At 39.7% G+C, this 19967-nt stretch overlaps 3 protein-coding genes across 3 annotated transcripts; all 3 read right to left on the reverse strand.

Moving 5' to 3' along the window:
• Positions 1-10262: 10262 nt before the first annotated feature.
• LOC133734358 (F-box/LRR-repeat protein At4g14103-like) lies at positions 10263-11989 on the reverse strand. The gene is made up of 3 exons (XM_062161994.1): positions 11039-11989; positions 10729-10887; positions 10263-10648 (listed from the first exon to the last, which is right to left on the reverse strand). Exons 1-3 carry the CDS (start codon positions 11972-11974, stop codon positions 10364-10366), a joined length of 1380 nt encoding a protein of 459 aa, XP_062017978.1. The 5' UTR covers positions 11975-11989; the 3' UTR covers positions 10263-10363.
• A 2312-nt stretch (positions 11990-14301) lies between these two features.
• LOC133730348 (FBD-associated F-box protein At4g13985-like) lies at positions 14302-15902 on the reverse strand. Its single transcript, XM_062157961.1, has 4 exons — positions 15830-15902; positions 15016-15731; positions 14694-14855; positions 14302-14598 (listed from the first exon to the last, which is right to left on the reverse strand). The coding sequence occupies exons 1-4, from the start codon at positions 15900-15902 to the stop codon at positions 14302-14304; spliced, it is 1248 nt and encodes a 415-aa protein (XP_062013945.1).
• Positions 15903-16528: 626 nt separating this feature from the next.
• Positions 16529-19425, reverse strand: LOC133733512 (F-box/LRR-repeat protein At4g14103-like). The gene is made up of 4 exons (XM_062161134.1): positions 19168-19425; positions 17537-18500; positions 17246-17404; positions 16529-17172 (listed from the first exon to the last, which is right to left on the reverse strand). The coding sequence occupies exons 2-4, from the start codon at positions 18482-18484 to the stop codon at positions 16888-16890; spliced, it is 1392 nt and encodes a 463-aa protein (XP_062017118.1). The 5' UTR covers positions 18485-18500; positions 19168-19425; the 3' UTR covers positions 16529-16887.
• Positions 19426-19967: the final 542 nt, after the last annotated feature.

The raw sequence follows: 19967 nt of genomic DNA on the forward strand, positions 1-19967 counted from the left end.
TTCTAATAAAAGTGTTATTCCTTTTGAGTTGATTCATTCTGATGTTTGGGGACCTTCTAGAAAACCCACTGTGTCCGGTATGAGATATTTTGTGTTGTTTATTGATGATTGTACGAGATTGTCATGGGTTGCTCTTCTTAAAACCAAAGATGAAGTCTTTCCAGCTTTTCAAACTTTTCGTACTCTTGTTCAAACACAATACCATAGCACCATTAAAGTCCTTCGTTTTGACAATGGGGGAGAATATGTTAATCATGTTTTCCAAGAGTTTTTCAAAACCCATGGGATTGTTCACTAAACCACATGTCCACAAACACCAGAGCAAAATGGAGTGTCTGAAAGGAAAAACCGTCATTTACTTGATATGGCTCGTGCCCTTCTCTTTAGTGCTCATATGCCTAAGTATCTTTGGGGCGATGCTATTCATGCTTCCTCCCATCTTATCAATCGTCTTCCATCTAGTGTCCTTCAGGGAAGAATTCAATTTGAGGTTCTTGCATCTCATGTTTCCTTACCCTCATTTCATAATCTTCCAGCTCGTGTCTTTGGTTGTGTTGTTTTTGTCCATATTCCTAAAAACCAGCGGTCTAAGTTGGATGCCCGATCGCTTAAGTGTGTGTTTGTGGGCTACGGAGGTTATCAGAAAGGGTACAAGTGCTATCATCCACCAACCAGAAAGTACTATGTCACTATGGATGTTACTTTCTTTGAGGACATGAGTTATTTTTCCTTCTCAGATACAGCTCTTGAGGGGGAGAATTCATATTTTGAAGAGCTGTATCATGGAGAGGGGGAGGAATCAGAAAGCGGAGAAGAAGTCACACAAACAGGAGGTATTTTGACGGATCCAGTTCAGAGTATTAGCTCATCACCTCCAGAAGCAGAAGCTCCAGACACCAGTTTCAATCATTGAAAATGCAGTTGAAGATACAATTGCCCCTCCTGCCCTCACTTCTACCTCTGACCCACAAATTCCTGGTACTGAAGATCACCCATTTGAGGTATGTCTACCCACTGGTACTGGCAATAGTGAGTCTAATGTTGAGCAATATACGTTACCAAATAGGACCACTCGAGGTCAATCAGCCAAAAGATATGAACCTACTCTTACTGCCAAATCAAAATACCCAGTAGCCAATTATATGTCTACTAGGAGGTTGTCTAAGTCACATGAATCATTTGTGAATCAAATATCTGCTGTATCAGTACCTAACAGAGTGCAGGATGCATTGGGGGATCCAAAGTGGAGGAAGGCAATGGAGGAAGAGATGGAGGCGTTGCAGAAGAACAATACTTGGCAACTTGTGCCTCCACCACAAGGCAAGAAGGCTGTAGGTTGTCGTTGGGTGTTTACTGTGAAACATAATGCAGATGGATCGGTGAATCAGTACAAAGCACACCTTGTAGCAAAGGGGTTTACTCATACGTATGGTATAGACTACTGTTTGGACCCAAAATGAACATTTTGGCCTGACAAGGCATGTGTTGGAGAAATTGAGCCAATGTCAGTGGCTCAAGCTATATATTGTCGACAAGCTCGAAATATATATTTAGAGGCTAAATAAAGCCTACTATGGAAGCATGGAAGCATGAAAAGTCAACTTTAGCACATTTTCCTACTTCAGCTAGGAGAAACCGAGCTAAACAAGGAAGGAGAGGCGGCAGACTAACCAAATGAAGTCTAAATGAGTGAAACTTTCCAGATTAATACTAGACATCTCAAGGATAATTTCTTATGAAGAGTGACAGAGATAGTTTTGAGTGGAAGGCCTTCAAACAATCAGTCCAATTTTCTACAGAAGCAAAACTGGAAAACTGGACCTGTAAGAGGTCCAGCAGCATTTCCGGCCCAACCGCATGGAAGAAATCTCTGAAACTTTGTCATGATGATCTACACTCATAGTGGAACATTTTTTATGAAGAAGTTGAAGGCTCATTATGAAGTCTTGTTGGAGAAATAATTAAAGGAATAAAGGGGCAGAAACTGACCTAAAACCAGCTCAATATTCACATGTTCATGTTTCCTACCCACATGAAGAAAGCTAGATGCTTTTCTTTTCTTCCTTGGATATATTTCTCTACTACAATCTCTTTAATAGATCATCAGCACTTTCATGTTTCTGCACCTTCATGCTTTGCTTTCATTTCATCATTTCTCTATCTTTTCCATATTTTACAAATCACTTTCATACTCCACTTTCATTATTTTTCTTCCACTCATCATTCCACTTTTCTTTTTCTTCCCTCTATAAACACCTTCTCCTCTCATTCTAAACACACACATTCACAACATCAAAACATCTCTAAGATGATCTAAGTTCTCTCTAGAGCAACCTCTCTAAGAGCAACTCCTTTCCTTCTCTTTCTCTTACCGGTGATCACACTCCTAGTCCTAGTCTTCTCAGAAGCCGACTTTCAGTGCCACCAAACCCTCTGTCAACGTACTTCGGTCCTAGTCTCCTCGAGAGCCGATTGTAGTACCACGACCAAACACCAACACCAACACACATTCAAAACATCAAAACATCTCTAAGATGATCTAAGTTCTCTCTAGAGCAACCTCTCTAAGAGCAACTCCTTTCCTTCTCTTTCTCTTACCGGTGATCACACTCCTAGTCCTAGTCTTCTCAGAAGCCGATTTTCAGTGCCGCCAAACCCTCTGTCAACGTACTTCGGTCCTAGTCTCCTCGAGAGCCGATTGTAGTACCACGACCAAACACCAACACCAACACACATTCACAACATCAAAACATCTCTAAGATGATCTAAGTTCTCTCTAGAGCAACCTCTCTAAGAGCAACTCCTCTTTTTCTCTTTCTCTTACCGGTGATCACACTCCTAGTCCTAGTCTTCTCAAAAGCCGACTTTCAGTGCCACCAAACCCTCTGTCAACGTGCTTCGGTCCTAGTCTCCTCGGGAGCCGACGGTAGTGTCGCGACCACAACGGTTACAGAACCAGCCAAGCAAGGGTAACTCCCTAGCAACCCAGCCAAGCTAAAGTCACGCTTTAGCAAGATCTCAATACTTCCCGGTGATTTCGCTCTGCTCAATCTGCAATATTGAGTATCGACTTATGAACAAGAAGAAACTTCAACAAAGTCCTCACCACGAGGCACAAAGAATCCCACGACGAGGTTGGTGCTCTCCTCGTCTACAATCGCTTGATAGAAGTCAGGTCAAGGGACACCCCCGACGACCGCACCCGAACGGTGCTGGCACGCCCGCGCAGAAAAGAGACTGTTGACCAGCTGCAACAAAATTGGAGCCAAACATTTTGGCACGCCCGGTGGGACAAGGTTAGGATTTTTCTTTTCTTTTCTTGAAGACATTCAACCACCGGGCTTCAAAACAAACATTTTGGCACGCCCAGTGGGACCACATCTGAAGTTTTTCTCTTGAAGCACATTCAACCACCGGGCTTCAAAACCAAACATTTTGGCACGCCCAGTGGGACAAGGTTAGGATTTTTTTTCTTTTCTTGAAGACATTCAACCACCGGTCTACAAAATTGGAGCCAAACATTTTGGCACGCCCAGTGGGACAAGGTTAGAATTTTTTTTCTTTTCTTGAAGACATTTAACCACCGGGCTTCAAACCAAACATTTTGGCACACCCAGTGGGACTACATCTGAAGTTTTTATCTTGAAGCACATTCAACCACCGGGCTTCAAAACAAACATTTTGGCATGCCCAGTGAGACTACATCTGAAGTTTTTATCTTGAAGCACATTCAACCACCGGGCTTCAAAACAAACATTTTGGCACGCCCAGTGGGACTACATCTGAAGTTTTTATCTTGAAGCACATTCAACCACCGGGCTTCAAAACAAACATTTTGGCACGCCCGGTGGGACTACACTAGAGTCTTTTTGCATTTGTTCGCCATCATTGAGATGCTAGGGGAAAATCTTTACCAAAAGAAATTCCTAAAGTAAATAGATGGTCAATGTTGCCACCATTGGCGATACTGCCATTAATGATGAGTTTATGCCTATTCCCATCCCAGAGGGGGCAAGCATTGATGAACAGCTGGCGATCATCATGGCCAACATCGAGAGGCATAAAGAAAAGCGAGCCAGGGACATGGCCAGTTTGATCGCAAAAACAAAGCAGAGGTTTCGCGATTGGGACCAACAAATTGAGCAGAACGCTCGAGAAGCTAGAGAACAATTCCATAAGCCTTTCTTGAGCAGCGACAAACAGACCACTCAACATGCCGCGAACATCACATCTGAGTTAATGACCTTACGTGAGGAAGGTTCTACCTTGGCTAATTCGCATCAAGGCGAATTCGAACGTCAAAAACCTGCACGCGAAGAGGTTGTTTCTGAGACTAACTTGCCTATAGGTGGCAATCAACCTAAGGGTCTCACTGGTGAGTCACAGCCTTACACAGAGGCTGTGCATGGAAAAGGTCATCAACAAGATTGTTCTTTTGACAATACAATTATCTCTGAACAAATATCTAATTTCTCCACTGATCAAGCCAAATACGTGGCTACTGATCAGATGCATGGGGGGCAAGATATGACCCATGATCATCCCTTTGATCAAGAGAAGATGGCGACAGTTGGCGACAAAGCCGATCTTGGGACACTGTCATCTCCCGAATTACAAATGAAGATCATGCCTCGTCAACCAACAAAGATACTTGGGGGGCAAGATTACCCTTCTCACGAGCCAAATTCTTCCAAATTCTTTAACGAGAAGTGTCTTTGTTCTTTTCCTACAAGCTCTCACAGGAGGGATTTTTACCCTACAAATTTTGATACATCGGAGCTTGGAATGAAGCATAGATGGCCTCCCCCGTGGTCTTCTAGAGGCTAGCCAAACGTGTCGCTGCTAGCTCCTTGCTTTATTGTTAATTTTCTGTCAGTTTTCAGTTTTTTACCTTTATAAAAAAAAAAAAAAAGTTGAATTTGGTAAGCGGTTGTGAATCATAACGGAATAGGTGAAGTCTCTTTTGTTAATATTGGCCTAAACTCCTTTTTGGTGCCTAGTTCAGGTCCCTTAAGGTTAAGGGCGGCTTTTATTAACACTTGTTAAACTGTCTTCACACTTATGACCTTTCTCATCTTAGTAAGTATAGCCTATGTGAAATGGTGTCTAGAAATGGGACAACGTTCATGACAGGTTCTTGAATCCAAAAGTGCATGCAAATGGGCCTAAACCACTATGTGGGAGTAGCTCATGTCAAAATGGATTCTGCCTCTCTTGTTCGCCCTCCCCCATCTGGCCATTTCAGTAAGGTTGCCCAAAGGATTTGAAAGAAAATTTGTGTCTAGACGACTATACTTGGGCCGCATGTCTAAACCTTGATTCACAATGTCTTATTAAAATAAAATAAAAAAAATACAAAAATACAAAAATACAAAAAGAGTTTCAAATTTGTGTGTCGCGGAGGATGCAAAAAATTGTGTTCTTGCCTAATAGTGGCTGGAACTTGCTAATATACTTAAGAGGCCATTGGTATTGGTCTGGGCACATATACAAGAGGCATTTAATATGCCTAGTATGGTATTAGCAGTGGAGGAGGTCAGATCAATATTTTTGCCAATAATTGTGGCGAAAGCTGGGTTGCTAATTGTTGGCAGCGAAGTGGTTTTAATTACATGGCCTCGCAAAAGATGGTTCGCGAAGGAAGACTGGCGATTAATATATGTATGCTCACTATGTATAATTAAGAAGGAGAGAGGCCACTGTTCAAGTAATTTTTGTCAAGCCAATACAAGTGGCTTTAGAGCAACGACATTATAAGAGCAGTGCTGATTCAAGACCTCTTCAGTCAAGACGAAGACCTTTGACTTCGAGGTCTGGGGGGCAATGTTTGGACCCAAAATGAACATTTTGGCCTGACAAGGCATGTGTTGGAGAAATTGAGCCAATGTCAGTGGCTCAAGCTATATATTGTCGACAAGCTCGAAATATATATTTAGAGGCTAAATAAAGCCTACTATGGAAGCATGGAAGCATGAAAAGTCAACTTTAGCACATTTTCCTACTTCAGCTAGGAGAAACCGAGCTAAACAAGGAAGGAGAGGCGGCAGACTAACCAAATGAAGTCTAAATGAGCTGAAACTTTCCAGATTAATACTAGACATCTCAAGGATAATTTCTTATGAAGAGTGACAGAGATAGTTTTGAGTGGAAGGCCTTCAAACAATCAGTCCAATTTTCTACAGAAGCAAAACTGGAAAGCTGGACCTGTAAGAGGTCCAGCAGCATTTCCGGCCCAACCGCATGGAAGAAATCTCTGAAACTTTGTCATGATGATCTACACCAGTAGTGTTCCCCTGGTCAGCAGCTGACCATGGGAAATTTGGTCACTCACCGTCCGATTTCAATCGGACGGTGAGTGACCAAATTCCCCATGGTCAGCTGCTGACCAGGGGAACATTTTTTATGAAGAAGTTGAAGGCTCATTATGAAGTCTTGTTGGAGAAATAATTGAAGGAATAAAGGGGCAGAAACTGACCTAAAACCAGCTCAATATTCACATGTTCATGTTTCCTACCCACATGAAGAAAGCTAGATGCTTTTCTTTTCTTCCTTGGATATATTTCTCTACTACAATCTCTTTAATAGATCATCATCACTTTCATGTTTCTGCACCTTCATGCTTTGCTTTCATTTCATCATTTCTCTATCTTTTCCATATTTTACAAATCACTTTCATACTCCACTTTCATTATTTTTCTTCCACTCATCATTCCGCTTTTCTTTTTCTTCCCTATATAAACACCTTCTCCTCTCATTCTAAACACACACATTCACAACATCAAAACATCTCTAAGATGATCTAAGTTCTCTCTAGAGCAACCTCTCTAAGAGCAACTCATTTCCTTCTCTTTCTCTTACCGGTGATCACACTCCTAGTCCTAGTCTTCTCAGAAGCCGACTTTCAGTGCCACCAAACCCTCTGTCAACGTACTTCGGTCCTAGTCTCCTCGAGAGCCGATTGTAGTACCACGACCAAACACCAACACCAACACACATTCAAAACATCAAAACATCTCTAAGATGATCTAAGTTCTCTCTAGAGCAACCTCTCTAAGAGCAACTCCTTTCCTTCTCTTTCTCTTACCGGTGATCACACTCCTAGTCCTAGTCTTCTCAGAAGCCGACTTTCAGTGCCGCCAAACCCTCTGTCAACGTACTTCGGTCCTAGTCTCCTCGAGAGCCGATTGTAGTACCACGACAAACACCAACACCAACACACATTCACAACATCAAAACATCTCTAAGATGATCTAAGTTCTCTCTAGAGCAACCTCTCTAAGAGCAACTCCTCTTTTTCTCTTTCTCTTACCGGTGATCACACTCCTAGTCCTAGTCTTCTCAAAAGCCGACTTTCAGCGCCACCAAACCCTCTGTCAACGTGCTTCGGTCCTAGTCTCCTCGGGAGCCGACGGTAGTGTCGCGACCACAACGGTTACAGAACCAGCCAAGCAAGGGTAACGCCCTAGCAACCCAGCCAAGCTAAAGTCACGCTTTAGCAAGATCTCAATACTTCCCGGTGATTTCGCTCTGCTCAATCTGCAATATTGAGTATCGACTTGTGAACAAGAAGAAACTTCAACAAAGTCCTCACCACGAGGCACAAAGAATCCCACGACGAGGTTGGTGCTCTCCTCGTCTACAATCGCTTGATAGAAGTCAGGTCAAGGGACACCCCCGACGACCGCACCCGAACGGTGCTGGCACGCCCGCGCAGAAAAGAGACTGTTGACCAGCTGCAACAAAATTGGAGCCAAACAACTACAATGAAACGTTTGCTCCTGTTGCCAAGATGAACACTATTAGGGTTCTGCTCTCGTTTGCTGCTAGTTTAAACTGGCCACTCCGATAGTTTGATGTCAAGAATGCATTTCTTCATGGAGAGTTAGCCAAGGAAGTGTACATGAGCCTTCCACCTGGGTATGTAGTTGCTTCTCATGGTGATTTTGTATGCAAATTGAGAAAGTCTCTGTATGGTCTCAAACAGTCGCCTCGTGCTTGGTTTGGGAGATTTTCACAGTTCATGCGGAAGGTTGGTTACAAACAGAGCAACTCAGATCATACCTTGTTTCTCAAGCATCAACAAGGGAAGGTAACAACTCTAATTATTTATGTGGATGATATGGTAATCACCGGCAATGATACTGTTGAGATGGATAGACTGCAGAGACAGCTAGCCTCTGAGTTCGAGATGAAGGACTTGGGTGAACTTAAGTACTTCTTAGGAATTGAGGTAGCCAGGGGGAGAGAAGGGATCTACCTGTGCCAGAGGAAGTACGTTCTTGACTTGCTAACAAAGACAGGTTTGTTGGATTGCAGACCTATTAATACTCCTATTGAGCAGAATCATTGTTTAGCTGAGTATCCAGATCAGGTACCTACTGATCGAGCTCGCTATCAGAGGTTAGTTGGGCGCTTGATTTATTTGGCTCATACTAGACCAGATGTTGCATATTCAGTGAGTGTGGTGAGTCAGTTCATGCACAACCCGAGTGAAAGTCACATGGATGCTGTTATGAGAATTTTAACGTACCTGAAGTCAGCTCCAGGAAGGGGAGTATTGTTTTCTAAACACAACAACATCCTTGAGGTTTGTGGCTTTACAGATGCAGATTGGGCTGGAAATATTACAGACAGGAGGTCAACATCAGGTTATTTTACCTTTGTGGGAGGTAATTTGGTTACATGGAAGAGTAAGAAACAGAAAGTTGTGGCACGATCTAGTGTTGAGGCCGAGTATAGAGGTATGGCTCACGGAGTGTGTGAATTGTTGTGGCTGAGAAATCTGTTACGTGATCTGGGTTTCAAACTCAAAAGTACTATGCAGTTGTATTGTGACAACAAGGCAGCCATTGACATATCACAGAATCCAGTACAACATGATCGTACTAAGCATGTGGAGGTTGATCGTCACTTTATAAAGGAGAAGCTAGATGCCAAAATTATTAGGTTTCCTTTTATTCCGACTGAAGAGCAACTTGCAGATGTACTTACCAAAGGAGTTTCCAGGAAGGCGTTCTATGACTCACTAAGCAAGTTGGGCATGGTTGATGTGTATGCGCCAACTTGAGGGGGAGTGTTAGCGTGAGTCATGACTTAACGTTAGGAATAGAATATATTGTACTTATTTCGTAGTTAGTACTTACCTTTGTATTCTTGTAATCTTCTTTATATACCTCCACTGTGAGATGAATCAAATATCTGACAATTCATTCTCTAAATCTCGTTATATTTGACTATTTCTACCTAGACTCTTCCTAGAAATTCCAAGTAAATTAACAAAACCGAAAAACTTAACAGCCTCCCTTAAACTGAAGTCCTTTAAGGCATCGGCTTACACAAGAAACTCCAACAGCTTACTTCATGCCGGAGTTTCTTCTGTAAACTGATGTCTTAAGGACGGATTCAGTTTAAAGGAAAGTGTTAAGTTTTTGGTTTTGTTAATTTGTTTTGAAGTCTGTCAGCGTGCTTTTTCTCATGCACAAGCAACAAACTCTGCAGCTCCTTCAAACAAATTCTCCATACCCTTTTTGACTTGCACCAGCAAGAGTCATGGTACATAATTGTTGTCGGTCGTGGCCATGATTGTTGCTGGTGCACGTCACAAAAGCTACTGCTTTTCTTTTCTACCTCAAGCCCAGTGGGGGCTCTGATACCAAATGTGAAAAAATTAAAGACTTTGAACTGAAAATACTAGAGAAAACTAAAGAAATTGAAGTGATTATTCATTGAGTGACTCTTAAATAGAGCGTCACCTAAACAACTTTAGCAGAAAATCTAGGACCTCTAATACGCTACTAACAGACTCCTTAACTCCTTTAATTAGAGTAGGTAAAAGCTACTGACTCCTAACAAATTGGATAACAAGAATAATTCAAAGTAAATCTACTGAAAGCTTAATGGGAGCCTAAATACCCAGTTAGTCCTTGACACCCATATTCGTCAATATAATAGGTGGCTTGTAGCAAATGAACCCTTTCCATGAGTAGGAAAAGTGGTCAAGGTACAAAACCATTGTACAATGTCATCTGATAATTGGGGCAGTAAGGAAGAGTGGCTAAACTCACAAGTCTAAAGCAAAAGGATTCTCGCAGGAGAGATGACTAGGGGTTCCTGAGTTGGGCAAAAGGTAGAGGCAGGGTTGATCATTATTGTTTGGTTGGAACCTACATATTGAAGTTAGTAAGGTATTAACTTCAAGAAAGTATTTGGATATTGTAAAAATATCCATTATACAGCACATAGAGGATTCAGGACAAGTAATTATCAACCAAATGAGACAGAAGAGTATTGCAAACCAGCAGGTTAAACTTAAAAAGAAGGCAATGAAGTCTGCAAGTACAATTTTAATACGTGATCAAAGGGATCAAACAAGAACAACTTCACAGCTTTCTGACCCTTTTGGGAGATCTGATAGCTGTTTGTTAACATCCTTTTTCTTCTCTGATCCTCCAACAAAACTGTGCATGCAAGTTAAGATCATCTTCTCCAAGACCATGGCATTCTTTAGCAAAATCTTTATTGCACAAAGATTATTCTTGTCTCCATAGAATGCATGAACTTCAATCTGTTTAAGACTAGTCAGGAAACATGGAGGCAGTGGCTCCAACACCCCATCGTCGTTAGCATCATCTGAGGACAGGTTAATCTCCTAAAACATCAAAAGATCGCAATATGAACAAAATTACCAAATACACAACACTAGAAAACAAAATGTGCACATGAAGTTACCTGAAAGAATATCAGAGTTTGAAGGCAAGGACAGTTTCCAAGCATCCTCAATAGTGCTTTGCTACAGGGAACTACTTCCTCTGCTTCCAATTTCAAAGTGGTTAGGTAATTCAACAGGGGCATCTGGGTAAGCAGTTCTGTTGCATGAGTCTGAATCACCTAAGAGATCGAGGGTGAAGCAATCTTCAGGACCAAGCAAATTTAGACAGGCCATTACTGGCATAGAAAGTTAATGCAGCATATGCCGTCTGTAACAGAAATTAATAGATCAAATTAACATTTGTAATCAATATGAGAGGAGAATACATACCTCAAGGGAATCAGAATTGGTAGCTAGGGTCTTCACACTAGATAGTCCTCCAAGAAGCTTATTAAACCCATAACTCATATGCCTCGACTTCTCATTAGAGCAATGAAAAATATGAGCCTCATTTACTGATGAGTTATTGAAGCAATAGTGATTTCGGAATTCACCCGAGTAATAAAAGTTTGTGAGATTAACACCAAATATCATAATCTGGCAACCATCTGAACCTTTGGGACATAATTCAATGTCTTCATCAATTTCCAAACTCAAAAGTTTTGGGGCACAAATACTCACAAACTTGCAATTGCCCCAGCTGCATTCTCCTAGTATCAAGTCCTCAAGGACTGGACAACCTGAAAACAGCTGCTGGGTTGAGCAGTCATCAGAAAACACCACGCATTGAAGTCTCAAGGTCCTTAAACTTGATAGACAAACAGTAGAAGGAACTTTGAAAATACAGGGCACAATTATGTCCAAGTACGTGAGTGTTGCAGAAATAAATAAAGAACGAGGCAGTGAAAGCTCCTTATAGTTAGACAGGCGAAGTATAAGCTCTTCAACATTACGTCTTAGCATGGCAGTGATCCACCGATTAACACGAGATGCATCATCTAGCTGCTCTAACCCTCTAAACAAAAGAAGAAACTGTTTTAGATCAGCAGGGCCACGAAGAATTAGTGCCCTGTCCACAGCAGTCACAAAGGAACATCTCGTTTCATTCATCCCTTGAATGAACTTAAGTTCGGGAAGTGATGTCCATAGGTATTCCCATCTTTTAGACAGAATGCTTGTTCGGATAGCATCTTTTGTTGGAAGGAAGGAGATAATTTGTTCAATAAGCACATCAGGTAACTTGATTAAGCTCATGCTGCCTCCTTCCTCTTTTTCCCCAGATAACTTCCACTTTTTGGGTTGTCCTGTTTGAGAGCTTGCATCCATATTTCAACAGGTCCCTAGCTGTGTCAAGCAATCTGTCAAATCAGACATAAATGATAACATGAAAACCAATCAATGTAAACATCTTAGATAATACTGAAGTGCAAACATTTGGCTATAAAGATTAAGGCCAAATGTTAAATGCTAAGAAAAAAGAGCATAAGCTCCAAAGAAATCTGGTGGGCTAGTGGGGTATAATCAATTTGCCTCTAGGACACAATTTCAAAATACAATTGATACAATTCAAAGTAATTTTGCTAAAAAATACAGTCAACAATAGTTCTGATAAAAATAATATCTTCCCTTTCAGGAAAGAGTGAGAAACACACAACCTGATAGACTAGAACAAACAAAACATAGAAACCAGAGGAATGTATTTGGTGTAGAAATCATATCATAAACATTTGTTTCATAAAAATGCAATTATTCAACACTGATTTCAGATCAAGAAAATTCAAAAATCAACCAAACCTCAATGACTAAGAGAAAAGGTAGTAGTTATTTTATTAATACCATACATAAACTATGACATGAAATAGCAAATAAAAAAGAGTGCATTATATCTTGCACAATGTAGTTCAGGGGGACTGTGCTTTTATGTCATGTTCTCTTGAATCTACCTCACTTTTTCCTCCTCATCAGTTTGGAGTTTTGTGCTAGAGCAGTAAAGCTAACTGAAGGCTAAACTAAGTAATGAAAATTGCTTCACAGATTTAACTTGATTGCACCTGATCTGTACTTTTGTGTCATTTTACATTGTGTTTACTTGAATCTGCTTCATTCTTTACTGATCAGTTAAGAGTTTGTCACAGAATAATAGCGAATTAATTGTTATATTTAGAAATGAACCAACATTGAAAACCTTAACTTAAATAAACCTGATCTGTAAAATATGATCAGGCGAGATAACTTTTGACTTATGGACTGAATTTTGATGCCATTAGTGGCTTAAGTTATGTACATTGCCCTTCTGAATCTGTGTGCCTATAACTTCTAATTAGAACGGGAGACAATAACATCTACACACCCATTTTTCTAATAGTCTTATCGTGAAGTATTCACTGATATAAGCATGCATATTAGTGTCACGGTGCACTAAATATTCAACATTGTGACTGAAAATTATGTAAATTATGTAACAGAAAAAGATAGAAAGATGGAAAATTGAGATAACCTGCTTTGTACGGCGAAGAGGGTTCAATTCTGAGAGAGAATATGAGAGCCCAGGGTTCACTAGCTGCCACAGAAGACTGTATATCTCCTGAATCAAGCACAAGACAGAAGATTTAAGTGAAGTGAAGCAATAGAATGAAGCTCACTGAAAATGTAACAAAATAAAGCAAAACCCAGAAAACCCACTTGCTCTAAATCACGAAACCATCCATTTCCAGAGAGAGAGAAATCTACCCAGAATGGTCTTGCTTATTTGTAGTCGTAAGAAAACAAAAAGTGGTTTGGATAATGATATTGGATGTTCCTATTATTGGAATTTTGAAAAGAGCGGGAGCGTGAAAATTTTGGGTTTCTCCCTCCAAACTAGCAGAATACGACAACCGTGCGTCGGAGAGTGTGGTAATTTCCTTGTAAATTTTTTTTTTTCCTTTTTCACGAAAATACCCACAGAATGTGGAAGAGTAATATAAGGCCAGCAAAAATAGAGGGAAAAGGCCCAAAGGAAAATGGAGAGAAAAAGAAAATAGATAAAAAAAAATAGAGAGACGATGACGGTTTCAACTCCTGAGAAATATCTCGTCGATATACAAGTTAAATAGTAAATGTATTTAGCCCAATTTTTTTTTTTTTAAAACCACTTAAAAGGAAATGGCAATAAAAAAGAGGTTTAAGGGTTATGTAATATAAAAGAGGGTTTTTAAAACATTTCTTCAAAGGGGTAAAGTAGGCGTGCTATATGATTAGAGCTTCAAAAGGGTGTCAAAATGAGTTTAGCACCCAGAATGAGACTTCACCATTAGAGTTGCCCATACAAGTTCATCATAGACCAATACTAGCAAGCAGCAACGTTATTTCCCCATTATCATCCACTCTTTCAGCATGACAGTATTAAACCAATTCTATCCAAAATAAAATAAAATAAATAAACCAATGACTGGGAAACCATATGACTAATCCACAGCAGTCTGTAAAGGCAGAAGCTCATTATACCACCAAATTGAGGCCTATCTTCTATCATTCTTCGCTATGTTATTTTTGAAATTTGAACGTCAAAACAAATTGCAAATCAAGTCACAAGAATATCATTCCACATTGGCATGTTTAAAAGGAAAGCCTGCCAAAACAATTTAAAGTTTATGCATATATATGGTAAAAACTCAAGGCCTCAACGAACAAATAAATTCACAGCATTTGGATGACCCTCTAGGTAAATCTGCTAATTGATTGTTAACATCCTTCAACTTCTCCGGTCCGCCTTCAAAAGAATCGGAGCAAGTTATAATCAGCTTCTCCAAGACCATTGCATTCTTTAAGAGAACCTTTAATGCAGCAAGCTCATCCCTGTTTCCATGAAATGCATGAACTTCAATCTTTTCAAGAGTTTCCAAGAAACAAGGAGGCTGTGGCCTTAACACCCCATCCTCTTCTGCATCTAGGCACCACAGTCTAACGCCCTAAATCATCAAAGTTCAGCAATTTTAACATGCATTACTGGGAAACACATTAATACATGCATGCAACTAACACATAGTAGCACTCATGAAGTTACCTCACTGAATACTAGAGTTTGGAGACTAGGACAGTTTTGGAACATCCTCAGTAGTCCTTCACAATAAATATTTACTGGATTTTCTTCAAATATCAAAGTGGCAAGATTACTAAACAAGGGTATCTGGGCGAGAAGTTCTGATGCATTATAAGTCTGAACCACCTAATAACAGGAGTACGTAGCCAATCATCAAGAGCAAGTGGTTTTGGAATAGACATTGTAGCAAGAGAGAGGTAATGCAAACGTGCAATCTGTATACAGAGATTGATAGATCAAATTAACATGCAATTGTGCGTTACCAATAAGACAGAAGCATATATACCTTAAAGGATGAAGAAGAGGTAGTTAACATCTTCATACTAGAGAACTCCCGAAACAGCTTATACAACCGGTAACTCACATGTCTCAATCTCAAAGTAGGAGTAAGAATCTCAGCCTTATCTACATATGAGTTATCAAAGTAATAATCATTTAGGAAACCGCCCTTGTACCGAAAATATTTGAGACTGACTCCATATACCATAATCTCACAACAACGTCCGAAAAGCTGTAACTGACCACCAGTTTCATATATGATCAAGCTCAAAAGATTGGAAGCAGAAATAGTCACAGACTTGAGATTCGCCCAATTGCAATTGATTAGAGATAATTCATTGAGAACTGGGCAACCAGAAAACAGCTTCTGAGTTGAATAGTCATCAGTAAACACCAGAGAGTTCAGAGACAATCTCCTGAGACTTGGGAAAGAAACAGTAGCAGGAACTTTCAATTTAGTAGGGACATATAGTTCTAAGTCCCTCAGTGTCGCACAAGTAAATAAACACGGAGGCAAAAAAAACTTTGACCTAGCCCCATCCAGAGCAAGAGAAAGCTTTTCAACATTGCGCCAGACTAAGCCAGAAGTCCACGAACTAACGCGAGATGCATCACCCTTCTTCACTGGAAACGAAAGACTGAACTGTTCTATATCTGCATCCCGAAGAATAAGTGCTCTATCCACAGCTTTCAAGAAAGAAGATCTATTATCATCAGACGACCCTTGAACAAAACTAAACTTGGAAAACGATGTCCAAAGGTACTCCCATTTTTTACACAAAACGCTTGTTTTGATAAGATCTTTTGTTGGAAGCAAGGACAGAATGTATCTAATAAGTTCCTCAGGTAAATTGCCAAAACTCTTGCTGCCTCCTGCAATCTCTTCTCCTCCATCCAACTTTTGTTTTTTGGGTTTGACTATCCGAGAATTTGTATATATATATATATATATATATATATATATATATATATATATATATATATATATATAGTTCAAAAGTTTTTCCTACTATACCATTAATCTGTCAGATAATACGTACATAACATAAAAACCAACTATATGATCGAACAAGTGCATTCAATTCCTCATACAGCCACTAATATGTCAAATGAGCAGCAATCATAGACAATCAAAACCTAGGATCAATTCCAATCAGCTAAATTATGAATTTACTATGACGAGATTAGGGTTTTAAATTAACAAGCTGTTCTATAAAAAGCAAAACGCGGAGACCGCAATTGTTAAGAATCACGATTTCGTTTACATCCAAAGAGAGACGTTACCTAAACCTGGTGCGCCGGATTATCACAATAGGGGGCCGCCTTCAGAGTTGCATGTGATTTGTGATCAGATAGAAAGAACGAGAAAGAATATGTGAGGGCTTCACTTGCTCATTGGACCATATATCATGTATGCGAGTATTGTTTCATGTTTTGGCCCAAACAGGACTTGCATTCTGTATCCAAAAAAATGGACTCAAATTTTTTTTCTTTTAATATTCAAAATACCAGAATTGCCCCTGTGAGTGTCTGCTTCTCATCCGCCAAATTTTACTAACGCAATCGTTCAAGCAAATTGTCACTTTGTTTGGGACATTACCAAAAGTGACTTTCGATCAAGATGAGAATTTAGCAGTTAGTTTTCCTGTAAAGTAGCATGAAGTATTAACCAAAACCCAAGTGAGATTCCCAAAACAAATTGCTCCTCCATAATAAACAGTACCAGTTGCAACCCATATCAGTTCATTAATCATTATACACTAAAATAGTAGCTACTTATTCTTCATGGGCTATCAGCTTGAAAGATTCAACATCAAAACTAATCATCAGCCAAATACCACATAAGATCATTGCATATCATTGAAAACTCCAAAAGGGCTCAACCAAGAACAATTTCACAACTCTCTGACCCTTTGGGGACATCTGATAACTGTTTGTTAACATCCCTTTTCTTCTCTGGTGCCCCTTGAAAATTATTGGAGCAAGTTATACTCATCTTCTCCAAGACCTTAGCATTCTTTAGCAAAACCTCTAATGCATGAATTTCCTCCAGGTCTCCGTAAAATGTATTGACTTTGATCAGTTGAAGACTTGCCAAGAAACATGGAGGCCATAGCTCCAATACCCCATCATCTTTTGCATAATCAGAGGACAGACTAATCCCCTAAACCATCAAAGTTCAGCAATTTAAACAACATTACAGGAAACACACAATAGAAGAGAAAACATGAAGGTACCTCACAGAAAATCAGAGTTTGAAGACAAGGACATTTTTGGAGTATCCTCAATAGTCCTTTACTACGAATATCTACCGGTGATGATTCCAATATCAAAGTGGTTAAATCATTGAACAAAGGCATGTAGTCAAGAAGTTCTGGTGCATTAGTCTGAAAATCCTAAGAACAGAGGGTGAAGCCAAACATGAGGACCAAGTGATGTTAGACAAGACGTGTGGCATGTAAAGTTAATGCAACACATGAGATTTATCAACATAAATTGATAGATAAAAGAAAGAGTTGCAAACATACCTCAAAGAAAGTATGACAGATAGTTAGGTTCCTCACACTAGAGAGCGCTGTAAGAAGCTTATAAAATCGGTAAATAAGATGTCTTAAGCTCTTAGTGGCATTATGACAAATGTAAGCTTCAGTTAGTGATGATAAGTTATAAAAGCAATAGTCATTTTGGAACCGACCCACATAAGATAAATCTTTGAGACTACCACTAAATACCATAATCTGGCAACCATCTGAACTTCGTGGATATTGCAGATCCATTTCATTTATGCTCAATGTCAAAAGCTTAGGAGCACAAATACTCACAAACTTGAGATTGGCCCAATTGCAATCTTGCAGAGTTAATTCCTCAAGGACTGGGCAACCAGAAAAAAGCTTCTGCGTCGAGCAGTCATCAGAAAACACCAACAACGTAAGAGTCAAGCTCCTTAGGCTTGAGAAGCAAACAGTACAAGGAACCTTGAAAATACAGGGCAGACCCAGTTCTAACTCCTTCAGTGTTGAAGAGGTAAATAAAGAACAAGGCAACAAATTTGGTTCCTTCAATGGTTCCTTGAAGCCATACAGATAAATGGAAAGGACCTCAACATTGCGCCTTACTGTGGCAGAGATCCACGAATGAACACGAGATGCATCACTCAGCACTGGAAATGAAAGACTGAACCGTTTTATATCGGCAGGGCCACGAAGAAGAAGTGCTCTTTCAACAGCATTCACCAAGGATGTTCTCTTATCGAGCATTGCTTGAGTAAAATCAAGATTGGGAACTGAAGTCCATAGGTATTCCCATCTTTTAGACAGTATGCTTGTCCTGATAGCCTCTTTAGTAGGAAGTAAACCGAGAATTTTTCCAATAAGGACATCAGGTAAGTTGCTTAAACTCTTGCAGCCTTCGTTCATCTCTTCTCCCCCATCTAGCTTCTGCTTCTTGGGTTTGCCCATTTGAGACCTGGCATTCATAGTTCAGACTGTTTACCTACAATACCAAATGATCTGTTAGATGTTAATTTATCATCATTAACAACAACAACAACAAGAGTTACTATCTCTAATCGATTTTCTTCCTGACTCTGTCTCTAGAGCTAGTGACTGAATAAAAGAAATGAAGTACTCAACAGGAAATGGATAATATGTACCCATGTATGTGCAACCATAAAACATGCAAGTAAAATCGTCGGAATCTGCAATTCTTTTAAGTCTAGCAGCTTATTATGGAGTCTATGGAGAAGTTGAGTTTATCTACTTTGTGCCAAGTCCCACTTATAAAGACCAGAAGCTTCAAAGTAAAATCTGGTGGCGATCAGTTTGCTTGCAATAAAATAATTAAGTTCAACATAATGTGGCCAACAAAATACAGAGAACAGTTATTCCAATGGAACTAACATGCACCCATTTCATGACACAGTAAATAGAAAACATTTGCTTGATATAGATGCAAGTATTCAATCATTACTCTAGTAAACCATTATTCTAATCAGCATAAATTCATCAATGTCAAACTGCATCGTATTTATATAGCATGCACCCAATCAGAGAAATAATCAAAGCACTAACTTATATACCATCAAGTAATCAGATCATGGAAAACCGAAAGGTTTACAACCAATCAGCCAAAACCCAGAAAACCCAAATGGAGAACTCACCCAGAATGAGGATAGTGCGCCAGGCGATGCAGCCTTATGATTGGTTTTCACTTTACTAATTGAGTTTTGAGGAAATTTTTTAGACTCAATCTTTCCCCTCCATTTTTTTGGGTCGTTTTGTCAAACTGGCTCGTGGCCACGTGGCAAATTTGGAGGGAAAGTGTAACCTGCTCCCGCCACTATCCAAAACTCACTCTTGGGACTCTTGGTAAATGGAACCTTGCAGCCACAAAATCATCAAACCCTAATTTATATCAGGATACTCTCTCGAGATCATCTGGGCACCATTTTAAGGTAGGCTCTCTTTTCGATGTGGATTGTTTCGTGTATTTAACCAAATGGGTTTTCTGGGTTTTGCTTTATTTTGTTACATTCTCAGCAGGATTCATTCTATTATACAATTTTAATTAAAACCCCAATTTTTTTTACTGTGAATTCATACTTGTAGTAATTAGTAATTCTTGCCATCCAAAGGATTTGTCTAACTAGAATTTATGCTTGACGTATTATGAAGTCAGGACTAGAGTATGACTATGGGAATTCTAAGATTTGCACTATGCTAAGAACGAAATTCCAAAACAAGGGAACTAGCATTTGTGCTGCACACTGGGGTGTACGCACAAAAACTAAACTGTTCTCAAGGATTGTAAGAAGATAGCAATCTAAAAAACAATGAAAAATAGAATAAGCAGAAAACAACATGCCAAGCAAACGTACAGAATAAGAACAAAAAACACAGAAGATGTTTGCGTAGTAAAAATCCTCAAAGTGAGGTAAACAACTGCGCGACCTTAACTCTT

The sequence above is a fragment of the Rosa rugosa genome, chromosome 2 (genome assembly GCF_958449725.1).
Source record: "Rosa rugosa chromosome 2, drRosRugo1.1, whole genome shotgun sequence".
NCBI lineage: Eukaryota > Viridiplantae > Streptophyta > Magnoliopsida > Rosales > Rosaceae > Rosa > Rosa rugosa.

What these genes read in the sequence shown, in the direction of transcription:
- LOC133733512 (XM_062161134.1), bottom strand. Translation starts at nt 18,484, where the DNA reads ATGAATGCCAGGTCTCAAATGGGCAAACCCAAGAAGCAGAAGCTAGAT. An exon ending in TCTGTCATACTTTCTTTGAG is followed by an intron (nt 17,405 to 17,536) that starts GTATGTTTGCAA and finishes CTCTGTTCTTAG; the next exon opens with GATTTTCAGACTAATGCACC. An exon ending in AAACTCTGATTTTCTGTGAG is followed by an intron (nt 17,173 to 17,245) that starts GTACCTTCATGT and finishes TTGATGGTTTAG; the next exon opens with GGGATTAGTCTGTCCTCTGA.
- LOC133734358 (XM_062161994.1), bottom strand. Translation starts at nt 11,974, where the DNA reads ATGGATGCAAGCTCTCAAACAGGACAACCCAAAAAGTGGAAGTTATCT. An exon ending in CCAATTCTGATTCCCTTGAG is followed by an intron (nt 10,888 to 11,038) that starts GTATGTATTCTC and finishes TCGATCTCTTAG; the next exon opens with GTGATTCAGACTCATGCAAC. An exon ending in AAACTCTGATATTCTTTCAG is followed by an intron (nt 10,649 to 10,728) that starts GTAACTTCATGT and finishes TTGATGTTTTAG; the next exon opens with GAGATTAACCTGTCCTCAGA.
- LOC133730348 (XM_062157961.1), bottom strand. Translation starts at nt 15,902, where the DNA reads ATGGAGGAGAAGAGATTGCAGGAGGCAGCAAGAGTTTTGGCAATTTAC. An exon ending in GAACTTATTAGATACATTCT is followed by an intron (nt 15,732 to 15,829) that starts GTCCTTGCTTCC and finishes GTTTTGTTCAAG; the next exon opens with GGTCGTCTGATGATAATAGA. An exon ending in AAACTCTAGTATTCAGTGAG is followed by an intron (nt 14,599 to 14,693) that starts GTAACTTCATGA and finishes TTGATGATTTAG; the next exon opens with GGCGTTAGACTGTGGTGCCT.